The 15,457-nt window shown below is 45.4% G+C and overlaps 7 protein-coding genes across 7 annotated transcripts; 3 read left to right on the top strand and 4 right to left on the bottom strand.

Annotated features, from left to right (window-relative positions):
* On the top strand, window positions 1–1,397 carry F4813DRAFT_348219 (uncharacterized protein). Its single transcript, XM_049242053.1, has one exon. It carries the CDS (start codon window positions 98–100, stop codon window positions 1,070–1,072), a length of 975 nt encoding a protein of 324 aa, XP_049102714.1. The 5' UTR covers window positions 1–97; the 3' UTR covers window positions 1,073–1,397.
* Window positions 1,398–1,568: 171 nt separating this feature from the next.
* Window positions 1,569–2,588, bottom strand: F4813DRAFT_348220 (UbiA prenyltransferase family). The gene has a single exon (XM_049242054.1). The coding sequence runs from the start codon at window positions 2,496–2,498 to the stop codon at window positions 1,587–1,589; it is 912 nt and encodes a 303-aa protein (XP_049102715.1). The 5' UTR covers window positions 2,499–2,588; the 3' UTR covers window positions 1,569–1,586.
* An 842-nt stretch (window positions 2,589–3,430) lies between these two features.
* Window positions 3,431–5,363, bottom strand: F4813DRAFT_348221 (FAD-binding domain-containing protein; the record flags this gene model as incomplete). Its single annotated transcript, XM_049242055.1, has 1 exon — window positions 3,431–5,363. The coding sequence occupies one exon, from the start codon at window positions 5,361–5,363 to the stop codon at window positions 3,633–3,635; it is 1,731 nt and encodes a 576-aa protein (XP_049102716.1). The 3' UTR covers window positions 3,431–3,632.
* A 1,951-nt stretch (window positions 5,364–7,314) lies between these two features.
* On the bottom strand, window positions 7,315–9,263 carry F4813DRAFT_262913 (uncharacterized protein). The gene is made up of 4 exons (XM_049240274.1): window positions 8,875–9,263; window positions 8,711–8,818; window positions 8,275–8,657; window positions 7,315–8,211 (listed from the first exon to the last, which is right to left on the bottom strand). Exons 1-4 carry the CDS (start codon window positions 9,034–9,036, stop codon window positions 7,629–7,631), a joined length of 1,236 nt encoding a protein of 411 aa, XP_049102717.1. The 5' UTR covers window positions 9,037–9,263; the 3' UTR covers window positions 7,315–7,628.
* Window positions 9,264–9,311: 48 nt separating this feature from the next.
* F4813DRAFT_262949 (S-adenosyl-L-methionine-dependent methyltransferase) lies at window positions 9,312–10,855 on the top strand. Its single transcript, XM_049240275.1, has 5 exons — window positions 9,312–9,636; window positions 9,701–9,808; window positions 9,862–10,112; window positions 10,178–10,331; window positions 10,392–10,855. Exons 1-5 carry the CDS (start codon window positions 9,587–9,589, stop codon window positions 10,660–10,662), a joined length of 834 nt encoding a protein of 277 aa, XP_049102718.1. The 5' UTR covers window positions 9,312–9,586; the 3' UTR covers window positions 10,663–10,855.
* Window positions 10,711–12,112, bottom strand: F4813DRAFT_348237 (alpha/beta-hydrolase). Its single transcript, XM_049242056.1, has 2 exons — window positions 11,250–12,112; window positions 10,711–11,178 (listed from the first exon to the last, which is right to left on the bottom strand). The coding sequence occupies exons 1-2, from the start codon at window positions 11,661–11,663 to the stop codon at window positions 10,828–10,830; spliced, it is 765 nt and encodes a 254-aa protein (XP_049102719.1). The 5' UTR covers window positions 11,664–12,112; the 3' UTR covers window positions 10,711–10,827.
* A 16-nt stretch (window positions 12,113–12,128) lies between these two features.
* Window positions 12,129–14,916, top strand: F4813DRAFT_348238 (cytochrome P450). Its single transcript, XM_049242057.1, has 4 exons — window positions 12,129–12,680; window positions 12,759–13,728; window positions 13,781–13,902; window positions 13,959–14,916. The coding sequence occupies exons 2-4, from the start codon at window positions 12,796–12,798 to the stop codon at window positions 14,539–14,541; spliced, it is 1,638 nt and encodes a 545-aa protein (XP_049102720.1). The 5' UTR covers window positions 12,129–12,680; window positions 12,759–12,795; the 3' UTR covers window positions 14,542–14,916.
* Window positions 14,917–15,457: the final 541 nt, after the last annotated feature.

Consider the following 15,457-nt stretch of genomic DNA (forward strand, 5'->3'; position numbering starts at 1 on the left):
GATTACGATCAACAACGAAGAAGATACCAAAATTATCCTGAAATCACTGCTGATAAAAGTACCGCGGCGCGCTGATTGCCTAACGCTGAATTTCACAATGAACGTCAAAGTTATCACTAATAAAAGCGGTAGTATTCTTGGCAAGATTCCAATCAGAATGAGCGAAACACCCCGTCGTGAGAACACTCGTAATGCCGAAACCGGCGCTGACTATAGATCTTCTATATGGGCCAGTAGTCAGATTAACCATAGAACATCAGATGATAGAACTCGAGCCCGGACTCGAGGAGTACAGACAGAAGATAATGAAAATCGAGAGAGGACCCAACCATCCCGACAACGAACCAATCAAGCTGAGGGCCCCGGGGAGAGACGGGAACAGGATACCGAAATACCTCGACACAATGAAGGAGCTCCTCCATCGTCGCGTGAGAGATACTGGTTTCGTGGTAGCTCGATTAGATCTTTAGTTAAGAGCTTTCTGGGGATGCAAATGCCAGAAGAAGTAGCTAATAGGGGACGTGTCTCGTTCTCCGGGGGGGAATCATTTTTCCCGGATCCTATGGTTACCTTCCTAGTTGATCGGCCTCAAGATCTCCTATGTCAAATTTGTCAAACGGTAACTCTCTCAATAGGGCTTATTGCGCACACCCCGTGCGATGATACCCCTGCTATCCTTCCGTGTGGGCACTTGGCTTGCCACAACTGTCTAAGAGCTTGGGTTGATGCGAATCGAAGTTGTCCTTTCTGCCGAAAAGATATGGAGTACAGCGAGTGTGGGCATACCCTTAAGCCCGCCTTAATCACGCATGATACCATTACCACTTTGCCGAAGACACTTTCCCGAGGTGGGAAGATAGCCGGAAATTGCCGCGAATGTCAGGATAGAGAAAATAAAGACAAAGCCCTTATATTGTGGAGTATGGCTACGGAAGCCCTTAAGATTAGTCGAGAAGTTCCTCTTGGAATCGATCCTCAATATGCCCAACAGGTGGCAGAGGTCACTCGTGCATTGTTCGAAAATGTCCCGCAATATGCAGCAAATATGGTTCGGGAACGGGACACTTGGTAGGCGAATTCTATCATTTACCTGAACTTGAACTTGCCATGGACTATTTTGGCAATAGATGGTTGCTAGTAAATAGCATACATCACAAGAGAAACGGATTACGTATAAGCAAACCAGATTGACACTCACGAACCGATTACCTAAATTTTTCTCTACACGTAAATTTTCTTTCTATAAGGATTATTTACTCTTTCAAGTAATCAAGTCAACTTTCATTTTGTTTTTGTTTTTGTTAAATATGGGCACCTCCTAGGTGCTCACAGGGGGGTTCTCCCCCTTAATGCCTCGTATACGCAAATATACTAAAGAAGATACATAATACTAGTAAACTTTCCATATTTAATACAATCAGTTTATGCTGTCCTAAACTTATATGAAATAGAAGCACTTTATAAGGGCACTTATTAGACATAACACCTTACTTGATAACTTACGTACCTATCTGAGCAAGTCAATTATAGTTTCAAATTTTATTTTATTAGTATCTTCGACTTTATATGTCCATTTAATACCCCTACTACTGCCACTGGGATTGGAGAAGTGGTAGAGCGTATACAAATGACACCCAAATATTCCATATCAAGAATGTCACTTTATCACTAGGAACACTCCTATATACTAAAGTTCTCAGCCCAACTAACAATGCAAGAGCCATACCTATAGCTCGCGTAGGTAATGTGGTATGCCAAAAGTTAGGACATAGCACTCCCCAGACGACCATCCAGACAGCTGTGATCCATCTAGCAGGCCCATCGCCAAGTACAAGCGGTAGTGTGCGCCGTCCTCGAAGAGCATCGCCTTCCTGATCGTACATATCTTGAGTATGTACCGTCGTCATGATGATGCCAGAGATGATACCAAACCACTTCGCAAGAACTGATGTAGTCGATAGCGGTAGCGGTACACCAAGAGCAACTTCCATCGCGCCGGAGATAAAACATATGTAGCCAAGGGCGTTGATTGCATTGCGAATAAGGGGGTTTACATCGGCACCTCCAAAGTTATTGTACCAAGTACCCAGGAATATCAACCCGACTCCCTGCCTCAGACCGCCGGTAATAAAAACGCTGCAAAGCTGCGCGGAGATGTAGAAAGAAAACATAAGAATCTTGGCTTGGGATGGAGATAAACGACGGCTGGGAAGAGGACGCCAGGGCTTGTTGATAGCATCTTCTGTGATCGCTAAAGGTGTCCTTTGGTTGTTTATAGCGAAGGGGAGGTAGTGCATCAAAACCCAGAAGAGGACGAGGGGCGATCTTTTCAGAAGTTCGGCATAATGGAGAGTTTCAAGAGGAGCGCGGTATTTCGAAGCTGCTAATGCGTTGACGATACCAAAAATAGTGCTTGGGATCACTATCGTCTTCAAGTCGCTGAAGGCAAATAGCCACATCGTTCGCGTATGGAACGCAATGTTAGCTGTGATTCCCATAATATCGAGGTATACCAAGGTGGATAGGTTTAATTCTCATCAGTGTTAGTATCACCTAGAGACCTCGGTATAGGTATAATGGCGTTTTTTCTCAGAGATAAGTGCCGGATAATCCCTGCGGACACATACTAGGGCTAATATATATACTTCTGTAGACTGACGATAGCTTCTTAATGTTCTACACGTCACATGCTATCTTTCAACTTAAAATAAAGCCCTATAGTACATGGGTCCATAGCGGAGATATTACATATCAAGAAGTTTCGTATACCGAACGAAATCACATGTACCATATGTCCTTGAAGCTATGAGTTCTAACATCGTGTAGTTACGTAGTAGTCCTGGAATACTGCATCCAACCAAGGGGATCCCTGACCCTCCAAACTATACAAATATCCACTAAAGGAATACCCCCTGGTAAACATTCTCATACCTAACAACCCTCGCGGCATATGTCTGTAGGATGGATCGACCCAGGCACGCCTACTTTGTTTCGACGTTTAACGATCCCATCCTCCCCTCGGTGAACTCCCGTAAGGTAGTAAGACATAGTCAGCCACATCTTGTACCATTACATCCGTTTACCTATTAATGTCTAACTATCACGAATATTTTTCCATCCCTACGGCACGGCACGTCTTATATAGTCGCATCCTTAGACTACCAATGGAGTTTTTCATTGTACCTGTAACGTTACTTCGCGTATAATATATTTGCTTAGCGTAAACCACGGTATTCCCGTCTTTCTTGTCTCCGTAATCCATTACGGTTCGTAGGAAGAATCAGAGCCCCTGATTGGGACAATTACCGTCATTTCATGCGGAGCCCTTATACGGCTGACTAGATCGTCGTCGTCGTCGCTATCTATACATTATTCCGCTTTAGTACACTTTTAACCACGTCTACTGGATATCTCAGAATCTTAGATTACGTGAGGCCATCAGGAGAATCTTTCATTCGCAGCTTAACGTTAGTAAGAACTAAGCTGTCTAGGTCCATAGGGGTAGAAATAATACGTTAGCTTTTACCAATATGCCTATCAACCTCTCGAAAATAGATCCAAGTCCGATATTTTTAACCTATTTTTATTACACTACCTCGGAGGGAGCTACTCGTAGCGCTGCCCAGCTTATTCTACACTTTACATAGCCTTCCATCTGATTTCTGGGCCCATCTCTCGCCCCCAACACCCCCGAGAGCGTAAAACAAATCATCTGGGTCATACTTTGATTTTATCTGGCTTAGTTTATCATAATGCGCCCCGTAAAATGTTGTTTCCCAGTCGGGTTGCTGGAAATCCGACTCGCTCAAATACGCCCCGCCGTTAGGAGTTATACTCTCGAGTTGAGGAAGTAACACATGTGTGATTGCGTTTATGCTCTGCAAATTGGTCTCCCAGCTCGCATAGTCGAAAGGCGTCGCTACCACGGCGTCAAATATTGCGTCACGCAAGTATGGGTTTGCCGCGATTGAGTCCGGAGCATGTATTGAGACGTTGAAAGACACACCGGAAAATATAGCGCCACTGTATGTTATATTACGGATTGCGGCCGTTAAAGACTCGTTGTTTTCCTCAACAAGTGTTCGGGGAATCAATCGTCCTCCAATGTTGACGTTTGAAACATTGACTGGCACTTGGGCGCGGAATGTTTCTAAGAAACTTGAATACTCCTGAGAATTGTACTGGTATTGTATATTCGAAGTACCCAGCTTATCCAAAAATGGTTGAAGAAGGGCATCTACCCCCTTTTTGTCAAGCCCGGGAGCGTATACAGTCGACAGTACAAACGCCTGCGCTGTTACGAGCCAAACAGCAACAGCACCAGCATCGTTAATCGAAGGAATGAGCTGGTTGAACGAACCAACAACCCCGAAATAGGTATCAACAATTACGTCCGATGCATTTTCGGGGACTGCAAATGTCAAACTGGCTGTTGAGAAAGATATTGCTGGATAAGCCTTAACCGTGACCGAAAGCACGGCACCGAAAATACCACCACCTCCACCACAGAGTGCCCAATATAGGTCTGCATATGCAGAGTTGGCTGACGCTGTAACAGTTTCCCCTGAGGCAAGTACAACATCCCATTCGAGTACTTGATCAGCGGCCAGCCCGTACTTAGACGCTAAAGGACCGTGACCACCTCCCTGGATATAGCCACCAGCAAATCCAAGAGTGGGTTGGTTGCCGCCGACAACAACAAGCCCATGAGAGTCTGCAAATTCGAAAACTTCGGATCCAAGAACTCCGGCTCCGAATTTTAAAGCTGCACCGGAATAATCGGTGCTATTGTATTGCTTAAGCTCTTTGGACTTCAGGTTATGAGTCCATAAAGCTAAACCGCCCGCACCGGTAGACTTTCCATTGTAGTCGTGACCGGTATTTCGAATTACCAGCCGGATATTATGTGAACTACTGAATTCCAATACTTTCTGATAATCAGCAGCATCAGTTGCCTCCACAGCGTATGTGACGTAGTTCCCTAAGCTGCAGGTGGTATCCGGTCCCGAAAAGGGGTTACACGAGTTGTTTGTGAAGAAGGGTGCCATCGTAGATGATGAGCTCTGTAGATGCGTCTCTGGGAGAAACCACTCGTCTTGCAGGTTCCTGCATTGGTCAGAGTCGTATCCAGTTGCTGTGTCACGGTGACAGGGAGCGCCGATTGGGATCGTCGATATCAACTTCCCTCCCAGTGATGTATTGAATGCGTCCCACGCGTCAATGGTAGGCCAGCATGTGTCACTGGGGAAGCATCGGCAAGGGGACTCTGCACCAGAACTGCCATTTTTGAAGATGGAAGCATCTGCTGACGCACAGATCACTTGTAATAGAAGAGCGGAAATTGAAGTATGACTTTTTCCCATGGTCATGGTGTGCAAGACGACATCGATAATTTTGCAAAAACACATTGAAAGGTCTTCAATAATAAGAAAATCTACCAATCTAAAACGGTAAATCCCAAAACGGTCTCTTTCCTCATACGCATCGAATTCCGCCTTGCGATCTTGGTATTCTACGCCCATATAGTATTGTATACCTCTTACCAAAACTAGCTGCGCCACCGAGATCCATGAATGGCGTCTATTCTTCAAGCCCAAGAGGGCACCAGACCATATCGAGTATGAGATTGATCCTCCGGCAATAACACACTGGAGTTTTGGTTCGGTAAACATACTCTATCCACTCGTACGCCCGCTGGAAATAATGCACTTGAAAGGCACAGCGAAAGGCACAGTAGTGGCTTGAGTTACCGCTGCAAATCCCGCGAATTTCTCCAGATTTTACTATAGAGCTTTTAATCCCCTTGATTGGTCCCCAAGCAGCCAACCCGGACTTGGGTGCCGTGGCGATTCGCAAGCCTCTCTATTCTCGCGAGGGGGCGGCGTTAGGCTTCAACGATGTAGTAGTCGAGGATTCATCATTGGAAATCCCCTGGTACGCGAACGGTTACATTATGTTCTTCTGATCGTAAGGCGTACAAGAGATCTGCCTCATGCACATGAGTCAGACTGCCTTGAATATATTACTTCTACATAAATCTCGGGTTCGTTTATGTGTTGTAACATAGGTAGGTATTGAATTAGATTCCAAAACCCGGAGAGAAGAGCTTGTCCCTACATACGTGGCCCAACGAATTCTAGAAGCGACTTTATCCAAGCCGACCCGTCCTAGCGGTTAGCAAATAAGCCGTTCTATATAAAGACCTGGATATAAAGACCTGGATATAAACTAGGTACTTTATTAGCGGTATCCACTCTATTAGCAGCTCAAAGATATCTTATGGTGTTGATCGATAAGATCTAAAGTCCTGATGAATCTTCTAGGCGAATGATCGAGCGGTATCTTTAAGTAAGTTGGGGGCGCAAATGAAGATCTGTAAGCGCTAGCGATAGGACTCTATCTAGAGCCTGTATGAGATTTTAGATGCACTATGTAATAAACACTGTATATTCAGCTGTTTATTTCCATGAATTTGTTATTGTTGTTATAAACTTTGTACGGGACTTCCAATGATATTTGAAATATTTGATACATCCATTTGCTCTCCATGGACCCAGACTTGATCTTGATTGATCTTGGTTCATTATGTGATTCGAGGTATTACCCCACGTCCTTCCCAAGAGGGACAGGGCTTGGATTTTAATTGGCTGGTTCGGTTTACTATCTTAAAACTTACGCTGTGTTACGGAGCCCATGTCGTGCAACCCAAAGAAGTGGGAGTGCAATTGATCCCTGTACGGGGTGGGATGGTGATTGGTCTATCTTAAAGTTTATGTACAGACTACCAAATTAACAGAAACCCGGAAACCTTTTTTCCCCATTTCAATCATATGACTTTACGGTTCATTGTCCATTTCCACCCTTCTTCTATTACCCACTTCCTTTTTTCCTTTTTCTTTAACTACCTACCTCCTAATTTAGAGACAATCGGAATCCTTCAATACTACTTTATTTGTCGATTATCTTGGTTCCCTACCATCACCAAGTTACATCCAGCCTAATAAATTACCATCTTCTTAGCCAGTCCGCCTCTGTGTCATAAACATGCGAACCGTTCGTCCCGGGAAAAGTGTAACATTTGGATCAGAATCCTTAGGTACCTGTCTTTCACACCCCATTCTCGTTCTTCCGATATGTAAGATGGCTACAACGGTTTCACCTCTACGCCATTCAGCTATCTTACGCCATCCGGTTATTTTTTAACCTTATTCGAAACTGACATTCCTCAAGGTGTGCCCCATCCTTACATGACGGTTAATTCGTATATCGTCCGCATCTTCAGCTAAGCCTTAACTAGAATGTATCCACTAAAATGCAATCTTTGTAGAGAATCTAATACCCAGCAATACCACACCAATACCACACCAATACTACACCAATACCACACGTGCCCTTCGTGCATATGCCGCTAACAACCCTCACATCAGGTAATGGCTCATGCTTCAACTCGTTTGAATTTTACTCGTATTATTTTTTTCTAAATGAGGGCATATACACCATACCATTTTTGACATAATATTCGTAATCCACTAACCCGTCAGGACTCATCGAATAAGTCCTTCATCGAACAGAGTGATAATGTACATATAAATTGTATACACATCAAGGTGGCGGCAACCTTAGCCCCCTTAGTTAACCCTCCAGCTCTTGGTCACGTTGATAGTGCTGTACGGTTCAACGTTTTCTCCTAGCCTTGTCATCTCTACCGGTTCCTCGCTGTGACCGGAGTTGGCCGTGTTGGCCGTGTTGGCCGTGTTTACCCGGGCATAGGTTCGGCCAGTCTGTTGCGTCCACGCCCTTTCTTCGTCAAAGCTACCTCGGCTCGCGCCCGTCATGCTCAACGGGTACAGCTTGTCCATTTGCTTCTGGACCCGAGCCTTCTCTACGTCATCGTCCATCGACGACACGTTTCCCCGCTTGTCGCTCGCTTCGCTGAGCTTGACAGAGCCTCGGGTATTCCTACGGTATCCGAATGAGAAGGTGCTGAAAAGCCCCCTTAATCCACCGTTCTCCGATCCCAGTGACATCTTTATTTTCTCCGCGAATGAAGTCAGTAGGTGGGGCATAGCCGGAAGGCATGCGCAGACAATAGACAGGTTCGCTTCCAGGGCGCCGAGGAGCGTCGCGATACCACCGTATTCGGTAAAATGAGTAAGCATATACTCTTGTTGAGTATTATATGCGAGACGGACGAAAGAGATAGCACATATCCTATTCCGCCCTATTAGTCCTCTGCTCCTCATTTACAGCATGAGCAGGAGAAGTAAAACTTACAAGATACCAACGGTGAAGAGGAAAGTTAAAGCGACCTTTTTGCTCGTCTTCATCGAGAGGGTCCACACAACTGGCACAGGGAGTAAGAGGATTAGACAGTCCAGAACTGCTCCGATGGCTCCCTGAGCGACATAGAAGTGCGACGTGTTAATGCATTGGTAATCCGGATATGATAATTTATCCCAGTTGGCTTCGAAAGGCTGGCATCCAGCCAGAGTAACGATGGTAAAGCTAATCCCATAGGCACTAGTAATTCCCATCAGGGTATAATCCGCAATACGGAAGGCTTTGTTGGCTGCGAAGACGGAAAGCAGAAAGTCAAGGATCGAGATCTTGACGAACGTCACTGCCAGCGTTCCACAGACTCCGATAACCAAGAATTGCTATAACTCGAGTCATTATATGTTCAGGAAACAGTTAACACTATTAAGCATACCTTGGTCGAGAACAACAACTCCTCAAGAGACGCATCGGCTGAACTCTGGCCTATTCCTCCCTTTGTTACGGTATAATTTTCGCTAATGACGAGGCCAAGAGTAAATAACTAAGAGAGACAATCAGCCGTGTATTCGCAGGCATGTCTTATTCAATGATACTCACCCACGAAATAACGATTGTATAATCAGAAAGTCTCGTCTTAACTCGTCGCATAGAACGAGACCAGAATCTCAAACCAACAGCAGCAAACGAGATCGCGAGACCGATACTATTGACCACGAGAACTGCGGTAGGGAATCGCATGCTCAGTGAATAGGGAGCCATTTTCGCGATGATTTCAATAACTTTGCTGATTACAGACAAGAAACGAGCGGCGTAAGCCTAAGTAATTACACAGGCGCAAGGCGCGAGGGCTGAAGAGATATCTATTAGTGGGATCCCCGTGTCCTCGGACCGACTGGGCTGATCTATGTGTCGTATAGTAGTATGTAAGCTGATGAGGGGGAAGTGCCGCAGCTCTTATTCATAGTTATAGGCCCATTCTGCAATATAGGAGCTGTACCATGCGTATAAGCCAATAGGCCAATAAGTCGCATCTACGGGGATATCCTGCAGCGCTTACTATAGGTTACATCGTAACACTTCCATATGCAACCCTACATCCTCCACTCTAAAACGTGCGACTGGGATACGCATGCTGCTCTAGTTTAGTATGTACCTACTCGAAAATAGATCAAATGTAGTTTAATCAGGGGGTCGGCGAGGTTCTAGATACTGTCTAGTCGCCCCCAAACATCGCGTTCAACGAACTCCAATTCCTAACACCAAACCCCCTATTTACTACTATCGCCATTTCATTTCTCATTCCATCATCATGGAGCATGAAGCATACATTCTTGGGCGTAATTTCTCTGCAAATGCTAGGTAGGTTAAACACCAGCTACAAACCTTGACATCATCTTGATCCATAGGTTAATACGTAAACTAGGCTGAACCTACAATACTTTCTTTGGAAAGATGCGGGCTTCTCTCTTCACCCTAGCATCCCGGCGAATGTTGAAAACCTACGGGTGGCGGAGATAGGTGTCGGTACTGGGTATTTTCCCCCGGCCCGCGACCACAGCAGTGATACTAAAACACATCCTGTAGGATTTGGCTGGTCGATTTGGCACGATACCTTCCTCCTTCGGCTCAGATTGATGGGTTTGATATCGACCTAACTCAATGTCCACCGAAAGAATGGTTGCCTTCCAATGTGGCCGTACACAAGATAGACTGTTTAGGTCCATTGCCTAAGCATTTGCTTGAGCAGTATGATATCGTTCATATCCAACTCTTCCACCTTGCGGTGCATAACAATGATCCGGCGCCTATAATACGGAACCTGCTCGGACTTCTCAGTATGTTCTCCGCGAAATTTCAACTTGTTAAATGCGACATGATTAGGTACTTATACATAGGATAGAGCCTGGAGGATGGATCTCTTGGGGAGAGATGGACTACAGCACCTTCAAGATCATCCGCACAGAAGAAGGGAATGATGTCGAGGATAATCTAACTGCCCTTCTAGAGATGATAGGGACGTTAGGTGGAACGAGACCAAACTGGACAGCGGATGAGTAAGTGACAACCAGTATAATAGCTACCGCAGCATTGGCATTGACTGAACTCTACTACAGTTGGCCGATCAGACTACCACAATTCTTCGAGGAGAACGGACTCACCAATGTTGCAGTTAATAATCGTCCGTTTCCGCTGGAGTTGCTACCTTTCCAGCTCGATACAGCGCTCATGGCATCCGAGGAAGTGAGTTATAAGGCCTTGGACCCTATGCGCAACGGCTCTGGTGATCGGTGCAGAGACTTGATTTTCAAGGTCTTTCAGAACAGGCAGAAGCTTGCTTACAACATAGGGAGATTGACTGTTGTCGGACAGCGACCGTCACAGTGATATATCAAGAAGTCATGATTTTATATAACTAGCTGAATAGATCGAACCCCCTTTTAAGTATTTTGTTTTATATGATGGGAACCAAGTACCTAAATCTTATTGACTACACTTAGTACACTTAGAATTACAACTGGACCCTAAAAGACTTCTAGACTAGCCTCTCGACTAAGCTTGCCCACTGATCTCAGCAATGAGTGCTTCAGCAGTCCACTCGGGCTTGCTGATAAAGGGAGAGTGGCCCGCATCGACTTCGACAACCTTCTCGATCTTGTGCGGTCCACTAGCCTTTGCCGTGTCAATAAGGTACCGCGCAGCAACCACGGTCGACGGCTTATCTCCCAGACACAGGATGTAAGTGGTTGGAATATAACGCCACGCGGCATATGTCGTGGTACTCCAGAATGCCCCAAAACTCTGAGGGCGCAAGTCCTTCACCAACTCAGCAACGGTGGCGTCATCGAGGTCTTGATAGAACATATCCTTAGCATGTTCTGGTGACACAGTGATAACGCCAGCCTAGTGAACGTAAGAAGTTAGAGTGCGTCAAATAAAGGAGTAAAGTAATATCGAAATAAGACATATCTTACATCAAGATCAGTTTTCATCTCCGGTACCATATTATCGCGTGTTCCATGCGCCGAGTGCTGGAAGCCCTCCGGTACGAGGAAGGCCGTGATGTAAATCAGTCGTATGACGCCGCCCTTCAGTCCCTTTGATGCACGAGTCTCCTTGTCCAATCCTTCCAAGGCCGTACCTCCAGTCATACCACTGAAGCTATGCGTAACGACGACGACATCATTCTCTTGGATGAGCTCCTCAACGGTGCTCCTAATAGTTTCGACGTCCTTGGACCAGTCAGGTGTAGGTGGCGTAGATCCGGATGAGGGTAAGGCTGGAGCAACAGCCGAGTAGCCAGCCTTTCTCAGTGCGGCAATGAGACTATCCCAGCACTTAGGACTGTGCCAAGCACCGTGGAGGAGAACAAATACTGGCTTAGGCATGTTATGATAGTGAACAACTCAGGGGGCTGTGTGGAGAGAGTATACTAGGGGTAAGGATCAGCTTAGTCTGTGATATCAAACGAGACTGCGAAGGAATTCGATTTAAAAAGTAATGGCCGTGCCGTAAATTGATCGACTCAACTGAAGGGTTACAATATCAGATATCGAATTAATTCCCATATGCAATCGAGTACTACTGCTCCACGACATAAATGGAACGATGTCCGTGGTGACCCCAACTTACCCCCTGTCACTACATAAGAGTATAGATTGGATACGCTAGATCCTTCTGCGGGTGATACCCGATGTAAGGGTCGCAATTAGGTTGCATAATTCGACCGTTTTATCCATTCCTCCGAAATAAACAGGACGGTGAGAATTTCACCGTTTTATACGAAGTATCTTGAGAAATACATAGGTAACCTAGGTAGGTAGGTAGTTAACTAACGGACATGACTAAACTATACCAGATTTACACCTTACATCCACTACTACTTATAGGCTAACCATACATATTATCAAGTCATATAATGGGGGAATCTATTTTTAAAAAATGATAGATAATCGACACTCTTACTTTAAAGCTGACCGCCACAGGACAAGCGTAAAATGTATAGTGCTACATTGTATGTACAATATCAATAATCCGACCGGGCCTCTCGGACTCATTCGACGCACTAGGCTGGATAAGAAATGCACTTGTTATTTCCTACCAAACGAGAGGAGGAGTGGATAATCAAGTGAGGCCATTCCTGATGGATCACCAAGGCGCTTAAGTGCCGGAGGATCGATGCGATGGGCTATATGTACCGAAAATAACCTTATTTACCCCTGTAAACTACCTAGGTAACTATATAGTTCTCTATCGAGTTGTTACTTGGTAGTATTACACGCTGCCCGAGTCCTAGGATGGATAGGTATGTTCGAAGGAGTTGCTGATGTCCAGTAAAAGTGGCCACGATGCCGAGTCGTCAGAGATAGGGGGTTTGTGTCCCGGAGGATGCCGTCCCCCCATCTGTAAGCTACATATAGTCTTTCTTTTAGATTAGTTTCTACAGGAATACCTCCCTGACCTGCATCTTTCCCCTTCACTAGTGAGCTCTGACGCCTTCTCTTGGCACGATTTCTTAGTATGCTGTCGACTACGACCGGCTACGCTTGTCTGGGGGCCGCTGCCCTGGGAGCTTTCTCCCATCTTGCTATCTTTATTCGCGGCGAATGGCATATGCAAGCACCTACACTCTTTACAATCTACTCTTTCCTCGCTTTCGTCGTCTTTTTCGTCGAGCAGCGACTCGGAGCGGACGTTAATACCAGTTTCAAGATTGCTTCTCTAATAGTAAGCTCATATGCAACTGCGCTGTTCACTAGCATCGTCATATATCGAAAGTTCTTCCACAGACTACGACACTTCCCTGGACCCTGGCTAGCAGGAGCCACGAAGTTTTGGCACGTATGGCAATGCCGTACGGGGAAGAATTTCCTCGTCATTGAGGAGCTGCGCAAGAAGTATGGCCCAGTTATTCGGACTGGCCCAGAGGAGATCACCTTCGTCGACGCTGCTGTTCCCCTGGCTGTTGATGGACCCAGGAATAAGTGTACCAAGGCTGTCTGGTACGACTTCTTGCTTCCTGAACTCGCAGTTAATACAACTCGAAACATAAAGGAACATGATGCTCGACGACGTGTCTGGGACCGAGGCTTCAGCAATAAGGCTCTTGCCATCTACGAAGAACGTGTCGTGGAATATGCAGAAACACTTGCATCTCAGATCGAGAAGCTTGCGATGGAAGATTCTCCCGTCAATGTATCGGACTGGTTTTACTGGTTTACATTTGATGTTATGGGCGAATTTGCCTTTGCACGATCATTCGGCATGTTGAAAGATAAGAAGTGGCACTTCGCAGTTCGCTTGCTGAGGAGAGCTATGAGCTTGCTGGGGCCATTTAGCCCGGTACCATGGATAGCTCAAATCGCATTCTACATTACCCCCTGGATGTATATCGTTCGGGATTGGCTTAGTATGATGCAGTGGTGTAAGGACCGCATGGGCGAACGGATAGCAGTATGTTTCTTCCTACTACGTCTTAATATTAAAAATTCTAACCTGCCAATAGAGGAAAGTAGAGAGGCCCGATGTCTCACACTGGCTAATCGAGGCGTCTCTTGAAAAGGGCTCCTTGGAAGCTGACCGTGAGTGGCTGAATGGCGATGCCATCACCATCATCATTGCTGGAAGGTTAGTCTACGGCATGATCATATTATCAGCTAGATCGTCTTACTAACCAAGATCAGCGATACTATTGCCCCAACCCTCGTCTTTGCTTTCTACGAGCTCGCTCGCAGCCCTTGGCACCAAGACATACTACTTTCCGAACTCAAGGATGTAGATATTTACGACAAGTCACAGCTTCAGAACTGCGGCCACCTCAACGCCCTTATTAACGAAACATTGCGGCTATACCCTCCCGTACCTACGGGCGGCTACCGCCAATCACCCCCAACCGGAATGACTATTAACGACGTATATATCCCGGGGAATATTACGATTGTTGCGCCCAGATACTCTCTCGCGCGTCTTGACTCCTCATACGAAGAACCCGATCAGTTCATCCCCGAGCGCTGGACTACACGACCAGAAATGGTCAAGGATGCCCGTGGCTTCGCCCCGTTCTCCCAAGGCCGATTTAACTGCATTGGGAAGAACCTCGCGATGACCGAGATGCGATTCGTCATCGCCTTACTTGTAAAGAAGTTCAGAGTCGAGTTCTGGGGCGATGAGAAGGGCGAGAAGTTGTTCGCCGATCTCAGAGATCAGTTCACGGCCGCGCCAGGACGGCTAGACTTAAGATTCCGGCTTAGAGAGGAATCCTCTTAAGCTGTGGACTTGGGTAACTATTTGTTCTTCTATTGAACTGGTTTGCATTGGATATATGCAGCGTTTGTATGAATGATTTAGATGCATGTAAATTTCGAATATAAATGTGCTCTTCTGCACTGGATGCTGGAAGCGCAAGCCACAGTGGCCAGAATGATACCCAACAACGCCCTTCCTTTACCGTATGGTGTCTTGGATTAACTCAGATACTATGTATCATAGCCTATTGATTGGGTAACAATATAAGATGTTATGCTAATCCTATTATGTTGATGTATTTTCAGAAGTACAGTATTATTAAGTGCTTAAGCTCTCGCTATTCATCCTCGCAATGTTATATAATGCGCGTATGTCTTAGATAACAGGTAAAGGGGCTATATGAGGGCCTATATGGCTACAAAGAAGTTTCTTAATGCTCGTAATGGAGTTTCTATACTATATCCTGGAGAATTTTCCAAAATACATGCGCAATTTTCAAGTATCTTAGGTACCCTTTATGACGACCAAGAGACCAATAAAGTTCTTTTATTGTAGCAAGATATAATAGTATATTGAGAGCAAAATTAGGGCTTTCAATTACTGTGGTATTGGCAGCTGTTGGGACTTCTATATAGATCTGCCCTTCGCTACAGAATTCTGGAGTGGTCTTAGGATATATTTATTAACATCTGTTATTATATATCTTGATTCTTCTCCAGCAATAGGCACTACTATTTCATGTCAGTTCTGCATTTAATATCTAACAAATCGTCCAGTCCCGAAAAGTACTTTGTCATAAATAATTTACTACATTTATGACAAAGTACTTTTCGGGACTGGACGAGTGTTTAAAATCGAGGACATATTTTCTTCAAGATGATAAGATTAGCATATCAGAAGCATTATCTATTCTTAACTCTTCATAGACTATGACGTC

This window comes from Daldinia decipiens, assembly GCF_022478715.1.
Source record: "Daldinia decipiens strain CBS 113046 unplaced genomic scaffold F4813scaffold_5, whole genome shotgun sequence".
Taxonomy (NCBI): Eukaryota; Fungi; Ascomycota; class Sordariomycetes; order Xylariales; family Hypoxylaceae; genus Daldinia; species Daldinia decipiens.